The 18338-nt window shown below is 51.4% G+C and overlaps 2 protein-coding genes across 2 annotated transcripts; both read left to right on the forward strand.

Annotated features, from left to right (window-relative positions):
- The first annotated feature begins 4525 nt into the window (after positions 1-4525).
- On the forward strand, positions 4526-6492 carry C19H19orf84 (chromosome 19 C19orf84 homolog). The gene is made up of 2 exons (XM_030847885.2): positions 4526-4630; positions 5282-6492. Exons 1-2 carry the CDS (start codon positions 4599-4601, stop codon positions 5793-5795), a joined length of 546 nt encoding a protein of 181 aa, XP_030703745.2. The 5' UTR covers positions 4526-4598; the 3' UTR covers positions 5796-6492.
- Positions 6493-7404: 912 nt separating this feature from the next.
- Positions 7405-13003, forward strand: LIM2 (lens intrinsic membrane protein 2). The gene is made up of 4 exons (XM_030847849.2): positions 7405-7579; positions 11276-11425; positions 12506-12640; positions 12855-13003. Exons 1-4 carry the CDS (start codon positions 7405-7407, stop codon positions 12914-12916), a joined length of 522 nt encoding a protein of 173 aa, XP_030703709.1. The 3' UTR covers positions 12917-13003.
- Positions 13004-18338: the final 5335 nt, after the last annotated feature.

The following is an 18338-nucleotide window of genomic DNA, read 5'->3' on the forward strand; positions in this document are numbered from 1 at the left end:
TTGTTATAATGATTGAATAAGAGAGTACAGATGAGGGGGGTGGGGCAGTATAGGGGTAGGGGATTAAGAGATACAAACTCTTAGGTATAAAATAAGCTACAAGTACATATTGTACAACACAGGGAATATAGCCAACATTTTACCTTGTGTAAGGTATTAACTGACTAGCCCAGTGGGCTGAGCCACGGAGCTCCAGTCTGCAGGTGGGATGCAAATAGCTTTGGAGAAGAAGGTAGCAAAAAAGAGTGCTGTGCTCACTGTGTCCCTAAGTGCTCTCTGTCTTTCCTCCATAGTCACCCCTGGAGCCCAGATTTGGTAGTTACTGCATATGATGATATGGTAAGGAGGGCCACGCTGACATATTTTGCCTCCTAACTGTGCCAGTGCCTCTGTGTACTGAATAAAATAAAAAACTGAACTAGCTGCAAGCACTGAAGTTGGCCACCAGAAGCCAGTATACCCAGAGTAATTGAATTACCCATGGAGTAGGATCAACCAATGCAACTGCCTCATTTTTTTAATTTTTTTTAAAAATTGAGGTATAGTTGATGTACAGTATTATGTTTCAGGTGTAAACATAGTGATTCGCAGACTTTAAAGGTTATACTCCGTTTACAGTTATTATAAAATATTGGCTTTATTTCCTGTGTTGTAAAACATATCCTTATAGCTTTTTTGTTTTATACATGGTAGTTTGTACAACTGCCTCATTTTATAGGGGCTTCAAGAGGGACAGGTTCACACAACAAAATAGCAGAAGTGACATTCAAGCTCAGACAGGTCCTAAAAGGGATGACCACTGCAGGTCCTGAATTCGTTTTAATAAACTTAGAGGGGGCAGAATGCTGGAGGGGCCTCTGTTTCCCTCTCTCTGCCCCCAAATCCTGCCAAAGGACCCTTCAAAATTTGTTTGACCTGGGAAATTGCAAGATTATGTTGCTAGGACAACAGGTTTGACCAGGGGTCGGTAACTTTTTTTTTAATCTATTTATTTTTGGCTGCATTGGGTCTTCTTTGCTGTGCGTGAGCTTTCTCTAGTTGCGGCGAGCGGGGGCTACTCTTCTTTGCGGTGCACGGGCTTCTCACGCTCAGACGCTCAGACGCGCTCAGAAACGTAGCCAATCAAAAAGCGAGGGTGCTAGCCCCGCCTCCCCCGGATTTGACGGACAGAGGGAGGAGACGCGGAAGTAACGTGATCGTACCCGCCAATCAGAGCTGAGGATTACGTCTCGCGCTGTTCCAAGTAACAAGGAGTGGGAGGAGCTCAAACCTATTGCTGCAGGCGTTCCCCAACAAATCGGAACCTTCGTTCCCTCCCGACTCAGGAATTGATTGGTCGCTTTTCAGAACTTGCCTGTCAATTTTGAAAGCTGGGTAAAGGGCATTTTCTTAGAGGCGCAAGAACACGCCTCCGCTCTCCCAGCTCGGGGAGGAAGGGCCTTAAAGGGCCAGGTACATGGTAAGTGGCGAGGTCGGACCCTGACGGCAGAAACCGGAGGAACAGTAACAGAACAAAACACGAAGCAGTGCCGTTACGCTGGAATTGAGTTTTATGTCGCAAAAACCCAGAGACTTAGCTTACTTTAGGTCAAGAGCTAGTAAGAAGCGGAACGAGGATTCGAACCCTTATTTCGGAGCCCTGTTTGACATAAGCTTCCTAACCGGATGGATGAGACCTGCATGCTAATCATAGTCGCCAGGAAAGGAAAACCAGCCTTTCTGGTAAAAATCTTTAGATTCCAACCACCTAGCCTTTGCTCGCGCCGTTTCTTCTACATCAACTATCCATTCACCCTAGACCTAGCCCAAAGGCCACCTCCTCTAAAACAAAACAAAACAAAACACCAAAAAACCCAAAAACCTCTCCGACCTTCTCCCCCACGCCTTGCAAGCGAGCAACAATGTTTTCCTGGACCCCGACCTCCCCCTCCCCCTTGCCTCCAGGCAACGTTTAATCCGCTTCCGGCTCTCACTGTCTTGTTCCTCCCTGTGTCCCGGCTCCCATCACCCCAGAATGTTATTGTCCATCTCTGTGTCTGTCCCCCACCTCTCAAGACTGAGAGCCCTTCGAGAGCAGGTACTGGTTCTGCGTCATCTCGGCGTCACCAGTATCATCCAGCACAGAACTCGAAAGCTAGTCTCGGATTTCTCATCCTTAAAGTGGGATGTTGTGAACTTCTTGTAAAAAAAATTCATACTCAAAGGCGCCGCCCGGGTTGAGAACTTTGCATCATCCTTGATTCCCCATTACTCGTGTCCAGCAGCCCTGCAGCAAATCCCGATGGCTCTCCCTCCAAAACACATCTTAAATCTATTCACATCTTCCCATCCCCACTACCCCCACCCTCCTTGGAGCCGTCACCACCCATGCCCGGAGGATGGCAGCATTCTCCCTAGGCGTCCTGCTTCCACTCTTGCGTTCCACCACAATCCACTCTCCAAACTGCAGGCACAGTGCTCTTCTTAAAACATAAATTATGTCACACTTCTGCTTACAAATGTTCAAAGTCATCTCAATGTTCCAGAATTAAAAAAAAAAAAAATTCCAAAGTCAGCCTAGACGGTACTATACAGTCTGCCTCCTACTTCTGTTTCCATTAAGCACAGACTCTGGAGTCAGGGTTCAAATCCCAGTTGTGCTACTGACGAGCTCCGTGACCTTGAGTAACTTACTTAGCCTCTCTGAGGCACAGTTTGAACCTCTGTGAAATGAAGACTAAATAAATTGGAATTATTCATTAAAATAGACCTCTAGTTTGTTAAAAAGAAGAAGTCCTCAAAGCTGTCAAAGTTGTGAAAAACAAGGAAAGACTGAGAGACTGCTGCAGAACAGAGGCGACTGAGGGGATGTGATGACTCCGTGGGATCCTGCCTTGGATTCTGGAACAGAAAAAAGAGGACATTCGGGTAAAAACTGGCAAAATCCAAATGAAGTGTGGAGTTTAGTGAAGAGTCTTAAGAGTCATGTTGGTTTCTTAGTTGTGACAAATGTTCCACGATAATGTAAGATAGCAAGAGGGGAACCGGGGTGAGTTACAAAGTTATCTTCGTAACTTTTCTGTAAATATGAAGGTATTCCAAAATTTTAAGTATATATATATTTAAAAAATAGACCTGTCCCTCTCCTCCTAGCTAATTGCTTCCCCGTCCCTCAAACACTATGTTTGTTTCACCCTGAGGGACCTTTGCACCTGCTTGTCCCTCCGCTGGGAATAATCAACTCCCAGGTCAGCTGGCTCCATCCCACAGTATCCTTCTCTAACCATCTTATCTAAAATAAGCCCATGGGGGACTTCCCTGGAAGTCCAGTGGTTAAGACTCTGAGCTTCCACTGCAGGGGAACGCAGGTTCCATCCCTGGTCGGGGAACTAAGATCCCACATGCCCGGTGGCGTGGCCAAAAAATAAAATAACCCTCTGCCCCCTGTGCCTCTATATCACTTGTCCTGTCTTTACACCTTCAGCCCTCCTGCATATAGGAACTGTACTGTCTTGTGTGTTTCTCTCCCAACATGTAAAGTTTCATTAGCGTGCATGTATTTTGTCCCGGGCTAAATCCCAAGCCCCCAACCTGGAGCGTAGCATATAGCAGGCACTGAATAATATTTCTTAAATAAATAGATATGAGAATGACTATTGCTTCTCAATAAAATACTACCACGACCACCAGCAATAACAATAAGAAACTCTCATTGGTTGAGACTTACTGTAGTCCAGATCATGTGTGGACTACTTTACACACGTGATACATTCTTTAAACCTCACGAGGTCCTAGAAGGTAATGTTAGCCCAGAGCTTAGCGTGAAATCCAGCCTCTAAGGTTCCAGTCCATCTACTAACCCCTCTGCCCCCGGGAGTACCCAATGTCCAGATTTCCCTAAACGCCCCTTTAGTCCTAAAGAACACCATCGGGTCCCCTAAGGACACGGCCCAGGAATACAGGTGGAGAGAGGAGGGGGGTAGGGACTCCTGCGTCTGAGGGGGGAGGGGCTGGGGGCCTGGACTCCTGGGTCTGGGGGGGAGGGGCCGGGGGCCTGGACTCCTGGGTCTGAGGGGGGAGGGGCTGGGGGCCTGGACTCCTGGGTCTGAGGGGGGAGGGGCTGGGGGCCTGGACTCCTGGGTCTGAGGGAGGAGGGGCCGGGCGCCTGGACCCCTGGGTCTGAGGGAGGAGGGGCCAGGGGCCTGGACCCTGGGTCTGAGGGGGGAGGGGCTGGGGGCCTGGACCCCTGGGTCTGAGGGAGGAGGGATTAGGGGCGGGGACTCCTGGGTCTGAAGGAGGAGGGGCCGGGGGCCTGGATCTTGGGTCTGAGGGAGGAGGGGCCGGGGCCTGGATCCTGGATGTGAGGGAGGAGCTGGCTCGAGCGCCCGGCTCCTGGGTCTCCGGAAGGCGGGGTCTGCGACCTGAGATACATGGGGTTGACGCACTGGAACCCCGCGAACTCAGCCCTGCACGCTTTCCTGCGACTCTGCACGCCCCGCAAACCACGCCCCCTTTCTGACAAAGTCCCACCCATCTTCTTCCAGACGCTTCCCCGCTCACTGGGCCGTGGAGAAGTCGTGGCGAGGGTCCTAGAAAAGACTTGAAAGACCCCGGTGAAGATGGAACAGAAGGAAGGGACTGGGCCAGAGGGGTGAGAGACGCAAGACTTCCCGCGGGGAGCACAGACACCCAGAAAGAGGGAGGGTAGAGAAAATCAGAGTTGAACAGACCCAGAGAGTATCAGGGAAAAAAAAAAAAAAGTCTTGGGTATCATCACACAGAAACAGAATCTTCGACAGTCTTGGTGACAGAGAGAGTTGAGCGAGATGCTTAGAAATAGGGAGAGAGCTAGAAACATATTTGTGGAACAGAGAAATTTCGAGAAGGAACCAGAATGGAAGATGCCAGACACAGCCGTAGGGCTGGAGAAATAATAATTGTCCACATTTATTGAACATTTCCCAGACCCAGCCCTTTAGTAAGCACCTTTGATACCGCCAGAAGCTATCTCTTGGTATGAAAACGTAAGGTTCGGAATGGGAAAATGATTTGCCCAAACACGACGCGAGGGAGGCAGCCTGGAATGGGAGCCGCGTTCTGTGGGATGCTGGCAGACCTGTCTGTCTGTCTGTAAAGAAAACGGGAAGAAACAGAGAGAAAGGGGCCTGGAAGTCAGAGGCGAGCTCAGTCCTGAGGATGGGGAGAAATGGACTCCTGGGAGAAGCCGGGAAGCAGAAAGGCTGCAGCAGGGAAGGCGTATGCAGATGGGGAGACCCACTGACCTGTCCTTTTGTTATTCTAGGAACGGCCTGCCTTCCCCAGGGACTGAGGCGTGGCCGCCTGCACCTTTCCCAGCCCTGTTCCCTTCTCTCCTGGGCACCCCAGATCCAGCCCACCTGGGGCTCCCTGAGAGCCTGGCCGCTGTCACTGTCCCCATCCGTCTGGATGCTCTCTCCTACCTCCTGCACAGTGCCCTGATGGGAGCCTACACGCTTCAGCAGTCCTTGCCCTCCTGCCCCTGCGCCCCACAGGCGTGCTGCACCCAGCCGGGCACCGCCAAGAGGCCGCCCAGGGGACGAGGGGGCAGGGACGCCCGACGCAGGCCAGGCCGGGGTCAGGGCCAGCGGCAGTGGGGACTTGGGAGGGCTGAGCAGGCAGAGAGTGGCTGGGTGGGGAACCCTGGGGCTGGCCCCAAGACCCCGCCGATGACGCTGCCATCACCAGCACCACCTGCCCAGGATGGGAAGAAGGGCGCCCAGGGTCCGGAGCCGCCCCTGGAGACGCCGCCTGCTGATGACTGGGAGGCCGAGTACTAGGACCCTGAGGACCTGCACCCTGGACTCCGGAGGGGGCCCTTGAGGGTCACCAGGAGGGTGTTCCTGGAGCCCAGGGTGACCTCAGCCCTGCTGGAGATACCCAAGAAACATCCTGCTCCCATCCCTCTTCCTCTCAAACCACAGCCTCAGGAGGGGGTCCTGCGAGTCACCTGGTGAAACCCAGACCTGACATAGGATCCCAAGACAGGGAAACAACCCTGAACCTCATGCCCAAACCCAAGCCTCTTCCCATTTCTCACACTGTTCCCAGCTACAGCGACAACACTCACCTCGCTCTCAATGCCCAGGGCTCCTCTAGCCATGCCCAGGCCCATTCCTAACCCCAAAGCCATTCCCACCTGCCTCTGCCAGCCCCATCCCACGGCCACACTGAATCCCACATCCCGCAGCCGTTCACCCCCATTCCATTCTCCATCTCCGCCCTGACCCATCCTCATTCCCATCCACCTGAAGGCCAACCAATCCTCATCCCTGATTTCTCCTGCACTCCAGCCCTGTCTTCAACCCCAGCCAGCCCCGCCCCGCCCTCAACCTCCTTCCTGTCCCAGCCCCAAACGTGACATGCCCTGTGACCCCACCTGCGAAGAACCCCATTGGCCCAACATATCCAGATACCTGCAGCCCCACCCCATCTCCTGCCTTTGGGGGAGTGGGGCCGGGCTGAAAAATAAATGGCTGAGTGACCCTACGTCTTGTGTCTGTGTCTGCTTACACAGCTTGGGCTAACCCCGAGGGTGCCGTGGAACGAGGCCTGTGACAGGGTGCTAGGGTGGCTGGGAGGGTCACAGAGAGAGGCCGGTGGGACCAGGGGCTGCGGGGAGGGAGGGCCTGGATTCCTGCTTCAGCGAATTCCATCTGGGGCGTCTGCCACCACTGCACTTCTGCCTGCTGGAAGCTGCTGGGCCATGGGGCCATTGTATGGGGAGGCTTAAGGGATTTGGGAGACCCTGGGAGCAGAGAGGCCAGCGACCTGACCGGGCTCAGTCTGCACAGAGGGTCCGAGTCAGACGGAGGGTTCAGGGCAGGCTCTGCCCCTCAGGTAGGGACCAGGTGTGGGAGCCATGGGCCCCTCCTCCCCCTAAATCTGGCAGCCAGGCCTCCTTTCTCTCGCAGGGACTTGGTGGGGTCCTAGCCCTAGCCCCCTCCTCACCTCAAACCTGGGAGTCCAGGGCCCCGGCCCCCTCCATCCCCCAAAGACTTGGTGTCCCAGTGGCCAGCCCCTTCCTGGCTTAGGACCTGGAAGTCTAGGTCCCCAGCCCCTTTCTCCCCCCAGGACCCAAGGGTCTAGGTTCTCAGCCTCTCCTCCCCCAGACTCAGAAGTGCAGATCCTGAGCTCCCTCTGCCCCCCAAGACCCAGGGATCCAGGTGCCCAGTTCCTCCCTCTCCTTGGGACCTAATGGGACCCTTGGGACCTGGGGGGCTGGGACCTGGGTCCCAGCCCCCCAGCTCCCTCCTCACCTAGGATCTGGAAGTCTAGGGCCCCAGCTTCTTGTCCCGCAGACTAGGAATCTAGACCCCCGGTCCCTTCTCCCCCAGGACATGGGAATCCAGCTCCCGACCCCATCTCTCCTTTTACCCACAGATCACCATGTACAGCTTCATGGGTGGCGGCCTCTTCTGCGCCTGGGTGGGGACCATCCTCCTGGTGGTGGCCACGGCGACAGACCACTGGATGCAGTACCGGCTGTCGGGGGCCTTCGCCCACCAGGGCCTGTGGCGATATTGCCTGGGCAGCAAATGCTACCTGCAGACGGAGAGCATCGGTGAGGCTCCGGGGCAGGGTCTGGGCTGTGCCTGGGGTCAGAGCCTCACACGGGGCAGAACCTTACGGTGGAAAGGCCACCTGTTTGCAGATGGAGAACCTTGTGGCTCAGGGAGGGAAAGCGTCCGGCCCAAGGTCATTCAGCGTGGAAGGGGCAGAACTGGGATTTCAGTATTTTTTTCTAGTACAATTACAGGATGTACCGATTTAGAGGTTAAGTAGAGAGGTGACATTTCCTGGCATGAAATAGAGGTCAGGTATAGCAGTTGGGGCTGGGGTTATCAGAAGAGCATTTTCTAAATATCTACTAGGTGTCAAGAACTATATTAGGTACCAGGAGGATACAGAAGCAATACGGACCCTAAGTTTGCTAACACTGGATGAGGTACTTTTTAATACTTGCTGTGAGGCAAGCCATGTAACACATATGTGTATATGTATATATGTGTGTGTATGTATATGTGTGTATAGATATATACGTGTATATAATACATTATATATTGTAAAAATGGAGATAAAAATAGTACTTACAGTATAGGATTCCTGCAATCTATATTATATAATACATATTATTATAATATACTATGTACCTCTACGTGCCTCTTTCCATATACATATATATTTGTATATATGCACAGTCTTCCCTCAGTCTCTCAGTAGCCACAGAGAATTGGTTCCAGGACCCGCCGTGGATACCAAAGCCTCCGGATGCTCAAGCCATGTAGTCGGCCCTCCGTATCCGCGGTTCCGTATCCACGGTGGTTCTGCATCTGGGGATTAAACCAACCGCAGATAGTGTAGTGCTGTATGTATTTATTGAAAAAAATTCTCATGTAAGTGGACCTGCACAGTTCAAACCTGTGCTGTTCAAGGGTCAAATGTATATACATGCATATATATGGAAAGAGAGATGCATAGAGATGTATAGTATATTACATAATATATATTATACAATATACATTATATAATATATTAATAATACATAGTATATCACATGTTCTATATTATCTGTATCCAATCATAGTGTAGTAATAATAACAATAACTGGCATGTGTTGTTACTGTGTCCTACATGCTATTCTAAGCGCTTTGCCTGGATTAACTCCCTTCGGTGTCCCAACAACACTAAGAGGGCTGTTCCGTTGTGTCCGTGAATTAAGACACGATACTTGACCTCAAAAAGTCAATTCTTCTGGGGAGGGGGTTGGGAAGAGGAGCCAACCCTCACTGAGCCCTGTGAGATGACAGGCTTGTGGCAGATTTCACCTACCCCATCTTACCAAACCTACCCATTTGCTGGAGGGATAAACTGAGACAGGGAGAAGTGGAAAGGTTTGCCCTGGGCTACCAGTCTCAGAGCCCCATCTGGCTGACTTCGTACATCCTTTTCATTTCTGGCTGTGTCCTTTGTCACACTTCTACCATTCCTCCTGCTTCAGACTGGGAACACCACCAGACACTCTGAGTTCCCTCTGCTGGGGATGGGAGAGAGGGAGGCTGGATGGAGGTCTTCAACTTCATTTGATATCTTCATGACCACAAGACTGAGAGCCTCAGGGACATACCTCACCCCGATTGATTCTTGGGTATTTGTCCAAACAGCAGGTTTAATTTGTTCATCCCTCGTATAGCTGACGTAATCCGATCACCAAAATTAGAGCAGGAGTCCTGGGTTTGCTTCCCAGAGGCCAAACCCAACCCAGGACGCGTATGCATAGCATTTTTAAAGTTTCCAGAGTCATTACCAGTATTTTAAAAATCTGGAGATTTTTACATTAAAATCTGGACTTGCAGCTCTTCTTGAATAATCCAGCTTTGCCTGTCTTTTCCAGGCCCGTGGTCAGCTGGTTATGAGAAGCAAATGCCCCCTTCAAATGGGGTACACCAGTCAGGGGCCCCTCAGGAGACAGAAACCACACTGTGATTCGAATAGGGAAGGTTTTATCTAAAGATGAAGCTGATCATTGATCGCTGGTACATACGTGTTCCCCATGCAGCCTGCTGTCTCCTGCCTTTATTCACAGCTGCAGCGAAGCCTCAGAGGCATCTGTGTTTTCCACCCCTGCATTAGCCCAACCATGGGAAAGAAATAGGCTATAACATCCCCCATAAGTCCTCCAGACTTTTAAATACCCAGAGGCACGTGTATTCCTTTTCTAAGGCTGCCGTAACCAAGTACCACAAACTGGGTGGCTTAACAGAAATCTATCGCCTCACAGATCTGGAGGCTGGAAGTCCAAAATCGAGGTCTCTGCAAGGTTGGTTCCTTCTGAGGGCTGTGAGGAAGAATCTGTTCCCTGCCTCTCTCTTAGCTTCTGGTGGCTGCCCGGCAATCTCTGGTCTTCCTCGGCTTGTAAGTGCACCAGCCCATCTCTGCCTTCATTTTTGCGCGATGCTCCCCTGGGTGTGTGCCTGTCTGTGCCTGTCTCCAAATGTCCCCATTTTATGAGGACACCAATCATATTGCATTAGAAATCCACTCTACTCTGGTATGACCTCATCTTAACTACTTACAGCTGCAAAGACCCTATTTCCAAATAAGGTCATATTCCGAGGCAGTGGGGGGAGGGGGGAGCAGTTAGAACTTCAACATATGAACTTGAAAGGGGAGACACAACGCAACCCAGCAGCCCATAACAACATCCGTGGAGAAGTATCCAGGAATTGTTCTCCCCTAGACTTTCACAAGACAAAAGACTGCATTTTGCAAAGATCTAAGGCTTTTTCAGTGGCAGGATCCCAGTTCTGCCCGGGGTGATAATCGTCATGGGTTCTCCGAGAGACAGAATGAAAAAGCAGTTAAGACGGAGGGCGTGGAGCTTGGCTTTCAACTCCAGTCCTTTTGCTAATTACGGGACCTTGAGCAAATCGCTTCACCTCTCTGAGCCTCCATTCCTTCACTTGAAAAATGGTCATGAAAATGTTACTTAGAGCACAGGGCTCTTGGAAAGAATAGATAGGATCATATATGGGAAGAGAGCCTGGCGCGTACTTGAGAGTTGCCAAATGGGAGATGAGATCATGATGAGTGTTCCCAGGACATCTCCATTCATTCAACATGTTTCTTGAACACCTATTACGGGCCAGGCACTAGGTGCTGGGGATACAGCAGTGAGTGAGAAAGCCGGGCCCTTGCCCTCGCAGAGCTGAGAACTCAGCGGAGAGAGCTAGACATCATAAACAAGTTAGAAATAAATTAATGGGACATTTCTAAATATGGGTAAGTGGTAGGAAGGAAGGGAAAGGGAGCATGGGAGAGAGGATAGAGAGAGAGTAGCAGGAGGATATGGGAAATCGGCATTCGCTCACTCATTCATTCATTGAACAAGCATTTCTCCAGGCCCATGTGCAAATCAAACCTCTGCTGGTGTCTGTGGTGTAGAGTCGACCAGGTCCCTGTCCTCAGGGAGCAATCAGGCTGGAGAGGGAAACAGGCAAAGAGAGTCTCAACCCAGAGCAGGGAGTGAGGATGGTGCCTGAGGGGAGAAGGGATGCTTCCCAGAGGAGGGGATCTGGGAGCCGGGCTTTGGAGGATGAATAGGAGTCTGCCAGGTGAAGAGGGAGGGTTTTTCAGAGAGGTGAAGGAGGGGCTAGGTAAGGAATACAGAGAGGGGTGAGGCATTCCTGCCCTCAGAGGTAGCAGCCTTCACCACTGAGGGCAAGGAAGGCACAGGAGTGACTGTGGGGTGCTCCCACAGCATACTGGAATGCCACCCGGGCCTTCATGATCCTGTCCTCCCTGTGCGCCACCTCTGGCATCATCATGGGCATCATGGCGTTCGCTCAGCAGCCCACTTTCACCCGCTTCTCCCGGCCCTTCTCTGCGGGCATCGTGTTTTTCGCCTCCAGTGAGTGACCCACCCCCTACACCTGCCCCCTCCCAGCTCCCTCTCCAGCTCTACCCCCAACACCACTTCCATTCCCCACTGTTCCTCACTCCACTCCACCGGCACCCAAATCCCCCCTCCACCTTCGACGACAACTTCAGGACTATTTCTAATGCCAGTCAGTTCTGACACCAGCTCTGTGTGCTGCCATTCAATTGTGGCACTAACCACCGGAGGTGGCCTCAAACCCCACAGGTTTAAAGGCACGGTTCCCAACCAGACTGCCCCTACTTCAGCTGCAAGTGGGGTCCCCAGCTCACCTGTACTCTTGACCAATCGGCTACAGATTCAGGGGTTCCCGGGACCTGCTCAGGTTCAGAAATGTGCTAGAATAACTCACAGAACTCAGGAAAGAACAATACTTACAGTTTTATTATAAAGAGCACAACTCAAGACCAGCCAGTTAAAGAGATGCATAGCGTGAAGCCGGAGAGGGGTCCTGAACATGGAGTTTCCATGCACTCTCCCTGCAGAATTAGGGCTCGTCAGCCCATCCATGCATTCACCAAACAGGGAGCTCCAGTGACCGCCAGCATCCAGCATTTCTACTGGAGTTTCATTACAAGGGCATGAATCAGTGGCCATGGGATTGAACTCTAACTCCAGCTCCCCTTTCCTCCCCAGAGGTTGGACTGATCCCAAGCGGCTCAAAGCCCCAACCCTCTATTCCCACGGCTGGTCTTTCTGCTGACCAGCTGCTATCCCTGAGTCACCTCTGATCATCAACATAAACTCAGGTGTGATCCAAGAACAACAAAGACACTCCTAGTACTCAGAAAATTCCAAGGATTTAGAGTTTCCCTCCCAGGAACCAGAGACAAAGACCAGTCAGATTCTTTATGACGCAACACAACCCCACACCATTCCCACCCTAACCCTACCCCTCATTCATTTTTACTCCCACTTTCAACTCAACCTCCATCCTCACCCTTATCCCTACCTGTATCCATACCCCCTTCTCAATTTTTTCATTCCCACCCCCATCTCCAAACCCGCCCCCATCCCCATTCCCCCACCCCCACCCCCGACCTCTCTCTCCAGCATTTTTCGTCCTGCTGGCCTTGGCCATTTACACTGGAGTCACCGTCAGCTTCCTCGGTCGCCGCTTCGGGGATTGGCGCTTTTCCTGGTCCTACATCCTGGGCTGGGTAGCTCTGCTCATGACCTTCTTTGCAGGTACTGGGTTTGGGGGTGGAAAGGCCAGTGTCCGGGTGAGATGATGGGGGGGGTCCCACACAGGCGCCCCTGGCACTGAACCAGAAGGCAGACTCCAAGCCCTGTGGACACCAGGGAGAAAGGGGATGCTGTGTCGGTGTCTGGGGCTGGGAGCAGGGGCTGGGAGGGCTGATGGGGGGCTGGGCGGGGTCAACCGGGATCTCTTCTCGCGCAGGAATTTTCTACATGTGTGCCTACCGGATGAATGAATGTCGGCGCCTGTCCACTCCCCGCTGAACCCAAATGTGTGCCCCGACTTCATCTGGATGTCAAAGTCAGGTCACTGAAGAGGAGGCGGTGGGTCTAGAGGCCTGAAATCCTGGTTCCTGGGGCCTGGTGGAGGCAGTTGAGGAGACCCAAGGCCCCAGCCACCAGGGGGGTTGTTAGAGAAACGGAATATCCATTAGAGAGACTTTTTGGAGTTTAATAAAACTGACGGAAACTACTGAAGTGTGGTCCCTGAGGCGTTCGAGTGGAGAGAAAGAGGGGTGAAGTGTGGTGAATGGGGCAGGGGTGGTGGCATTATAGTAGGCCTGCCTGCTCAGTTCCTGTAGGAGAGATGGGCACAGAGATAGATTGCACAGTCCCCACCCTACTAGATTCACCTTTTTCTTTTTGGGCTGCACCCCTCGAGGTGTGGGATCTTAGTTCTCCCACTAGGGTTCGAACCTGGGCCCCCTGCAGTAGAAGTGCGGAGTCCTAACCACTGGACCGTCAGGAAAGTCCCTGGGTTCAACTGCTAGAAAACCAACGTGTAGGTCCAATTCTGATGGGTGTGTTTCTTCCCCACACCACCAAGCGAATAACTCAATTCTGACACGATCTACCTAGAGAAAGTGTCAGATCACACAAGTTAAAGACACAGCCCTAGAAGACCGCGCCTCCCACTTCAGATGCCAATCACAAGCCCAGGTTGTCACTTGTGCTTCTGAGCAACCAGCAATAGACTAGAGGTCCCAACAACCCCCTCCTTGGGTTCCATTAATTTGCTAGAGCAGCTCACAGAACTCAGGGAAACATTTTACTTACTAGATCACCAGTTTTTTATAAAAGGATATAACTCAAAACAACCAGATGGGGCTTCCCTGGTGGCGCAGTGGTTGAGAGTCCGCCTGCCGATGCAGGGGACATGGGTTCGTGCCCCGGTCCGGGAAGATCCCACATGCCGCGGAGCGGCTGGGCCCGTGAGCCATGGCCACTGAGCCTGCGCGTCCGGAGCCTGTGCTCTGCAAGGGGAGAGGCCGCAACAGTGAGAGGCCCGCGTATCGCAAAAAAACCCAACCAACCAAACAAACAAAAACCATCCAGATGGAAGAGATTCACAGGTCAAGGTAAGTGAGAAGAGGTGTGGAGCGTCCATGCTCTCTCCAAGTAGGTCACTCTCCCCCAGAAAGCACGTGTTCACCAGCCCAGAAGCTCTCTGAATCCTCTCCTTCTGGGTTTTTCTGGAGACTTCATTACATAGTTATGATTGATTAAATCATTGGCCATTTGTGGTTGAACTCAATCTCCAACTTCTCTCCCCTCCCAGGAGGTCAAGGGGTGGGACTGCAATTTCTGACCCTCTAATCATGTGGTTGGTTCCCCTTCCTCTCACAACTTAGGAAATCCCAAGAGTTTTAGGATCCCTATGCCAGAAGTGGGGACAAAGACCCAATATATATTTATTATAAAACATAATATCACAGTAGGATAACACGATAAATGAAAAGATCTGTGGACCTTCCCCAGTGGTCCAGTGGTTAAGACTCCACACTCCCAATGCTGGGGGCATGGGTTCTATCCCTGGTCGTGATAGGGACAGAATAAAGGGACAAAGTAGGTAATTAAATAGGGGATTAGTTAAATAGAGGATTTACTTACACTAGGGGATTGTAAGTAAAGAAAAAGTATGGGAGACCCCTATAAGTTAATGATCACTTAAGAAAGCAGGTTTGCTTAACCACAAAACCAAGCAACAGAAGCATGAGCCATGCCCCAAACAATAAAGCAATGGTGGCGTGAGACCCACATCCTGCCCAGTGAGCTCAGTAACCCCCATGACATTCTCTCTGCACACATACAAGACAATAATTTATGGAAAGGTGATATTTCAAAGTGAAAGACCCTCATTGTACTGAGACTTGAAATAATTTTTCCGTAGTGCCATGACAGTCCTGGCTTGACCATGTAGGGACAAAAACACTCCCCTGCCCAACCTGGAGGCGGAGCTGACGATGGAAGCATGACGTCTACTCAAGAATGAGGAAGGAGGTGGTCTTCTCCCCCTCCCCACTTTTCCTTTGATTATAAAACAGGAGCCCACTAAGTTCTCGGGGAGGCACCCTCTCGCCCACCCACCTGTAAGCCTCACAAGCATCCTATTCTCATAATCTAATAAATCGCTTCTTATCTCATCACTTTGCCTCTCACTGAATTCTTTCTGTGCTGAGACAACCAGAGCTCCTCGGAGCCCTCCAGAACGCCACTGAGCGAATTCAGCCTGGGAACTCAGATCCCACATGCTAACTGCCCAGCGCAGCCAAAAAAAAAAAGGAACAACTGTGGAAAAACAACCTCCTTGCCCACTCGTGCCATCTCCAGTTGGCTCTCCCAACCTCCTGGCCCCTCCCTGGATGGACCCTTCCAGGGAGAAACACCAGAAGTCTGATCTGCACCTCGTCCTGCACTGCCTCTTCATCCATCATTCGTGACTTTGATCTTCTCTTCACTCACTCATTCATTAGTTCATTCAACAAACTCGTGCCAACTGCCATGAGATTTACTAAAGCTTATCATGAAATGATAAGACTATTTAGGGAGGCTAGTTCCAACAATAAGAATATTTATTACAGCCTAGGCTAGGAACTGTTATATTAATAGAGGCTTACTCCCTAGAAATATTTATTGGGACCTCCTCAAATAACCAAAATACTATATTTATAGAGGCTTCCTCTAGTAATAATAGCAACAGAAGCCTTCTTCTCTAATTATAATTTATTGAGGCCTATTTAAGTAGAAATATTTCCTGAGACTTATTCCAGGAATCATATTTATAGCGGCTGACTCTAGCAATAATAATGATGTTATAACTTCAGACTCGTATCTTCAACTACTTACTCAACATTTCCACCTGAAAAGAAGAGGCATCTCAGTTTTCACATATCTGAAGTTGAGCTCCTGAACTCTCTCACACCCCGCATCTGCTCCTCCCATGGTCTCCCCCAACTTAGTAAATGACAAGTCCATTTTTGTTTTAAATTTTTTTAAGGTTTTTTTTTCTTTTTTTAAAAAAAATTAATTTATTTTATTTATTTTTGCTGTGTTGGGTCTTCGTTTCTGTGCGAGGGCTTTCTCTAGTTGTGGCAAGCGGGGGCCACTCTTCATCGCAGTGCGTGGGCCTCTCTTGTTGTGGAGCACAGGCTCCAGACATGCGGGCTCAGTAGTTGTGGCTCACGGGCCCAGTTGCTCCGCGGCATGTGGGATCCTCCCAGACCAGGGCTCGAACCCGTGTCCCCTGCATTAGCAGGCAGATTCTCAACCACTGCGCCACCAGGGAAGCCCGACAAGTCCATTTTTATCTAGCTGCTCAAGCCAGAAACATTGGGATCACCCTCCATAGCTTTCCTTCTGTTACGTCTCACATCTGATTCATCAGCACATCGTTTTGGCTCCACCTTAAAAATGTATTCGGGGCTTCCCTGGTGGCGCAGTGTTTGGGGGTCCGCCTGCCGATGCAGGGGATGCGGGTTCGTGCCCCGATCCGGGAGGATCCCACGTGCCGCGGGGCGGCTGGGCTCGTGCGCCATGGCCGCTGAGCCTGCGCGTCCGGAGCCTGTGCTCCGCAGCGGGAGAGGCCACAGCGGTGAGGCCCGCGTACCGCAAAAAAAAAAAAAAAAAATGTATTCGGAATTGGACCCCTTCTCGTTCAACCATGGTTAACCCCTGATCCCAGCCACCATCATGCCTCACCTGGCTTATTGCCACAGACTTCTAACCAGCTCAGCCTCAACCCTTACCCACACCCCACCCAAACCCTGCCCCTGCAGTCCATTCTCTACACAGTATCTAAAGGATTTTTTTTTCATTTTTTCTTTTTCAAATTTAATTTTATATTGGAGTATAGTTGATTTACAATGTTCTGTTAGTTTCAGGTGTACAGCTAAGTGAATCAGTTATACATATATCCATTCTTTTTCAGATTCTTTTCCCATATAGGTTATTACAGAATATTGAGTTCCCTGTGCTACACAGTACGTCCTTTTTTTTTTTTTTTTTCGCGGTACGCGGGCCTCTCACTGCTGTGGCCTCTTCCATTTCCATTGCGGGGCACAGGCTCCGGACGCGCAGGCTCAGCGGCCATGGCTCACGGGCCCAGCCGCTCCGCGGCATGTGGGATCCTCCCGGACCGGGGCACGAACCCGTGTCCCCTGTTTCGGCAGGCGGACTCTCAACCACTGCGCCACCAGGGAAGCGGGTTCTTTAGGTTTTTTTTTAGTTTTTGTTTTTTTCAGTTTTTTTCTTTTAGTTTTTTAAGGAACCTCCATGCTGTTCTCCATAGTGGTTGTACCAATTTACATACCCGCCAACAGTGTAGGAGGGTTCCCTTTTCTCCACACCCTCCCCAGCATTTATTGTTTTTAGACTTTTAAAGGAATTTTTATTAAAACATGATTCAAATCATGTCCCCCCTCTGCTCTCAGTCCTCCAGTGGCTTCGACCTGGAGGTTGGATGAAGATAAAAAATGGACGAGGGGGCTTCCCTGGTGGCGCAGTGATTGAGAGTCCGCCTGCCGATGCAGGGGACACGGGTTCGTGCCCCGGTCCGGGAAGATCCCACATGCCGCAGAGCGGCCGGGCCCGTGAGCCATGGCCGCTGGGCCTGCGCATCCGGAGCCTGTGCTCCGCAACGGGAGAGGCCACAGCAGTGAGAGGCCCGCGTACCGCAAAAAAAAAAAAAAAATGGAGGGGGTGTGCTGGGATTGAGGTAAGAATTACAGGGTCGGGGAGAAGTATGAAGAAGGAAGTGGGGGTGGGACTGGGGCTGGAGTTGAGACTGGAAATGCCATCTGGTGTGGGGATGGATGTGAGGAGAGGGTTAAGCATCTGGGTGAGGATGGGTTTGGGTTTGGGGATGGGGTTGAGTTTGGAGTTGGGTTTGGGAATAAGAATGGGGTTAGGTGAGAAGATAGGGATGGGGTTAAATTCAGGGATGGAGTTGGGGTTGAGAAATGGGTTGTGTTTTGGGGTTAGGTTTGGCGTTTTTTTTGTTTTTGTTTTTTGTGGTACGCGGGCCTCTCACTGTCGTGGCCTCTCCCATTGTGGAGCACAGGCTCTGGACACGCAGGCTCAGCGGCCATGGCTCACGGGCCCAGCCGCTCCGCGGCATGTGGGATCTTCCCGGACCGGGGCATGAACCCGCGTCCCCTGCATCGGCAGGCAGACTCCCAACCACTGCGCCACCAGGGAAGCCCCTAGGTTTGGGGATTGGGATGGGTTGAATTTGGGGTTGGAGCTGGAGTTTGGAATTGGAACTGGGGTTAAGGATGAGACTGAGGGAATTCCCTGGCTGTCCAGTGGTTAGGACTCAGCGCTTTCACTGCTGGGGCTGGGGTTCAATCCCTGGTCAGGGAACTAAGATCCCGCACGCCATGCGGTGTGGCACACACACACACACCAA

This window comes from Globicephala melas, chromosome 19 (assembly GCF_963455315.2).
Source record: "Globicephala melas chromosome 19, mGloMel1.2, whole genome shotgun sequence".
Classification (NCBI taxonomy): domain Eukaryota; kingdom Metazoa; phylum Chordata; class Mammalia; order Artiodactyla; family Delphinidae; genus Globicephala; species Globicephala melas.

Bases quoted from the DNA above. Each gene is read 5' to 3' on its own strand.
- C19H19orf84 (XM_030847885.2), top strand. From the start codon at position 4,599: ATGGAACAGAAGGAAGGGACTGGGCCAGAGGG. The intron at 4,631-5,281 runs GTGAGAGACGCA...TTGTTATTCTAG, and splicing joins GAAGGGACTGGGCCAGAGGG to GAACGGCCTGCCTTCCCCAG.
- LIM2 (XM_030847849.2), top strand. From the start codon at position 7,405: ATGTACAGCTTCATGGGTGGCGGCCTCTTCTGCGCCTGGGTGGGGACC. The intron at 7,580-11,275 runs GTGAGGCTCCGG...GTGCTCCCACAG, and splicing joins CCTGCAGACGGAGAGCATCG to CATACTGGAATGCCACCCGG. The intron at 11,426-12,505 runs GTGAGTGACCCA...CTCTCTCTCCAG, and splicing joins CATCGTGTTTTTCGCCTCCA to CATTTTTCGTCCTGCTGGCC.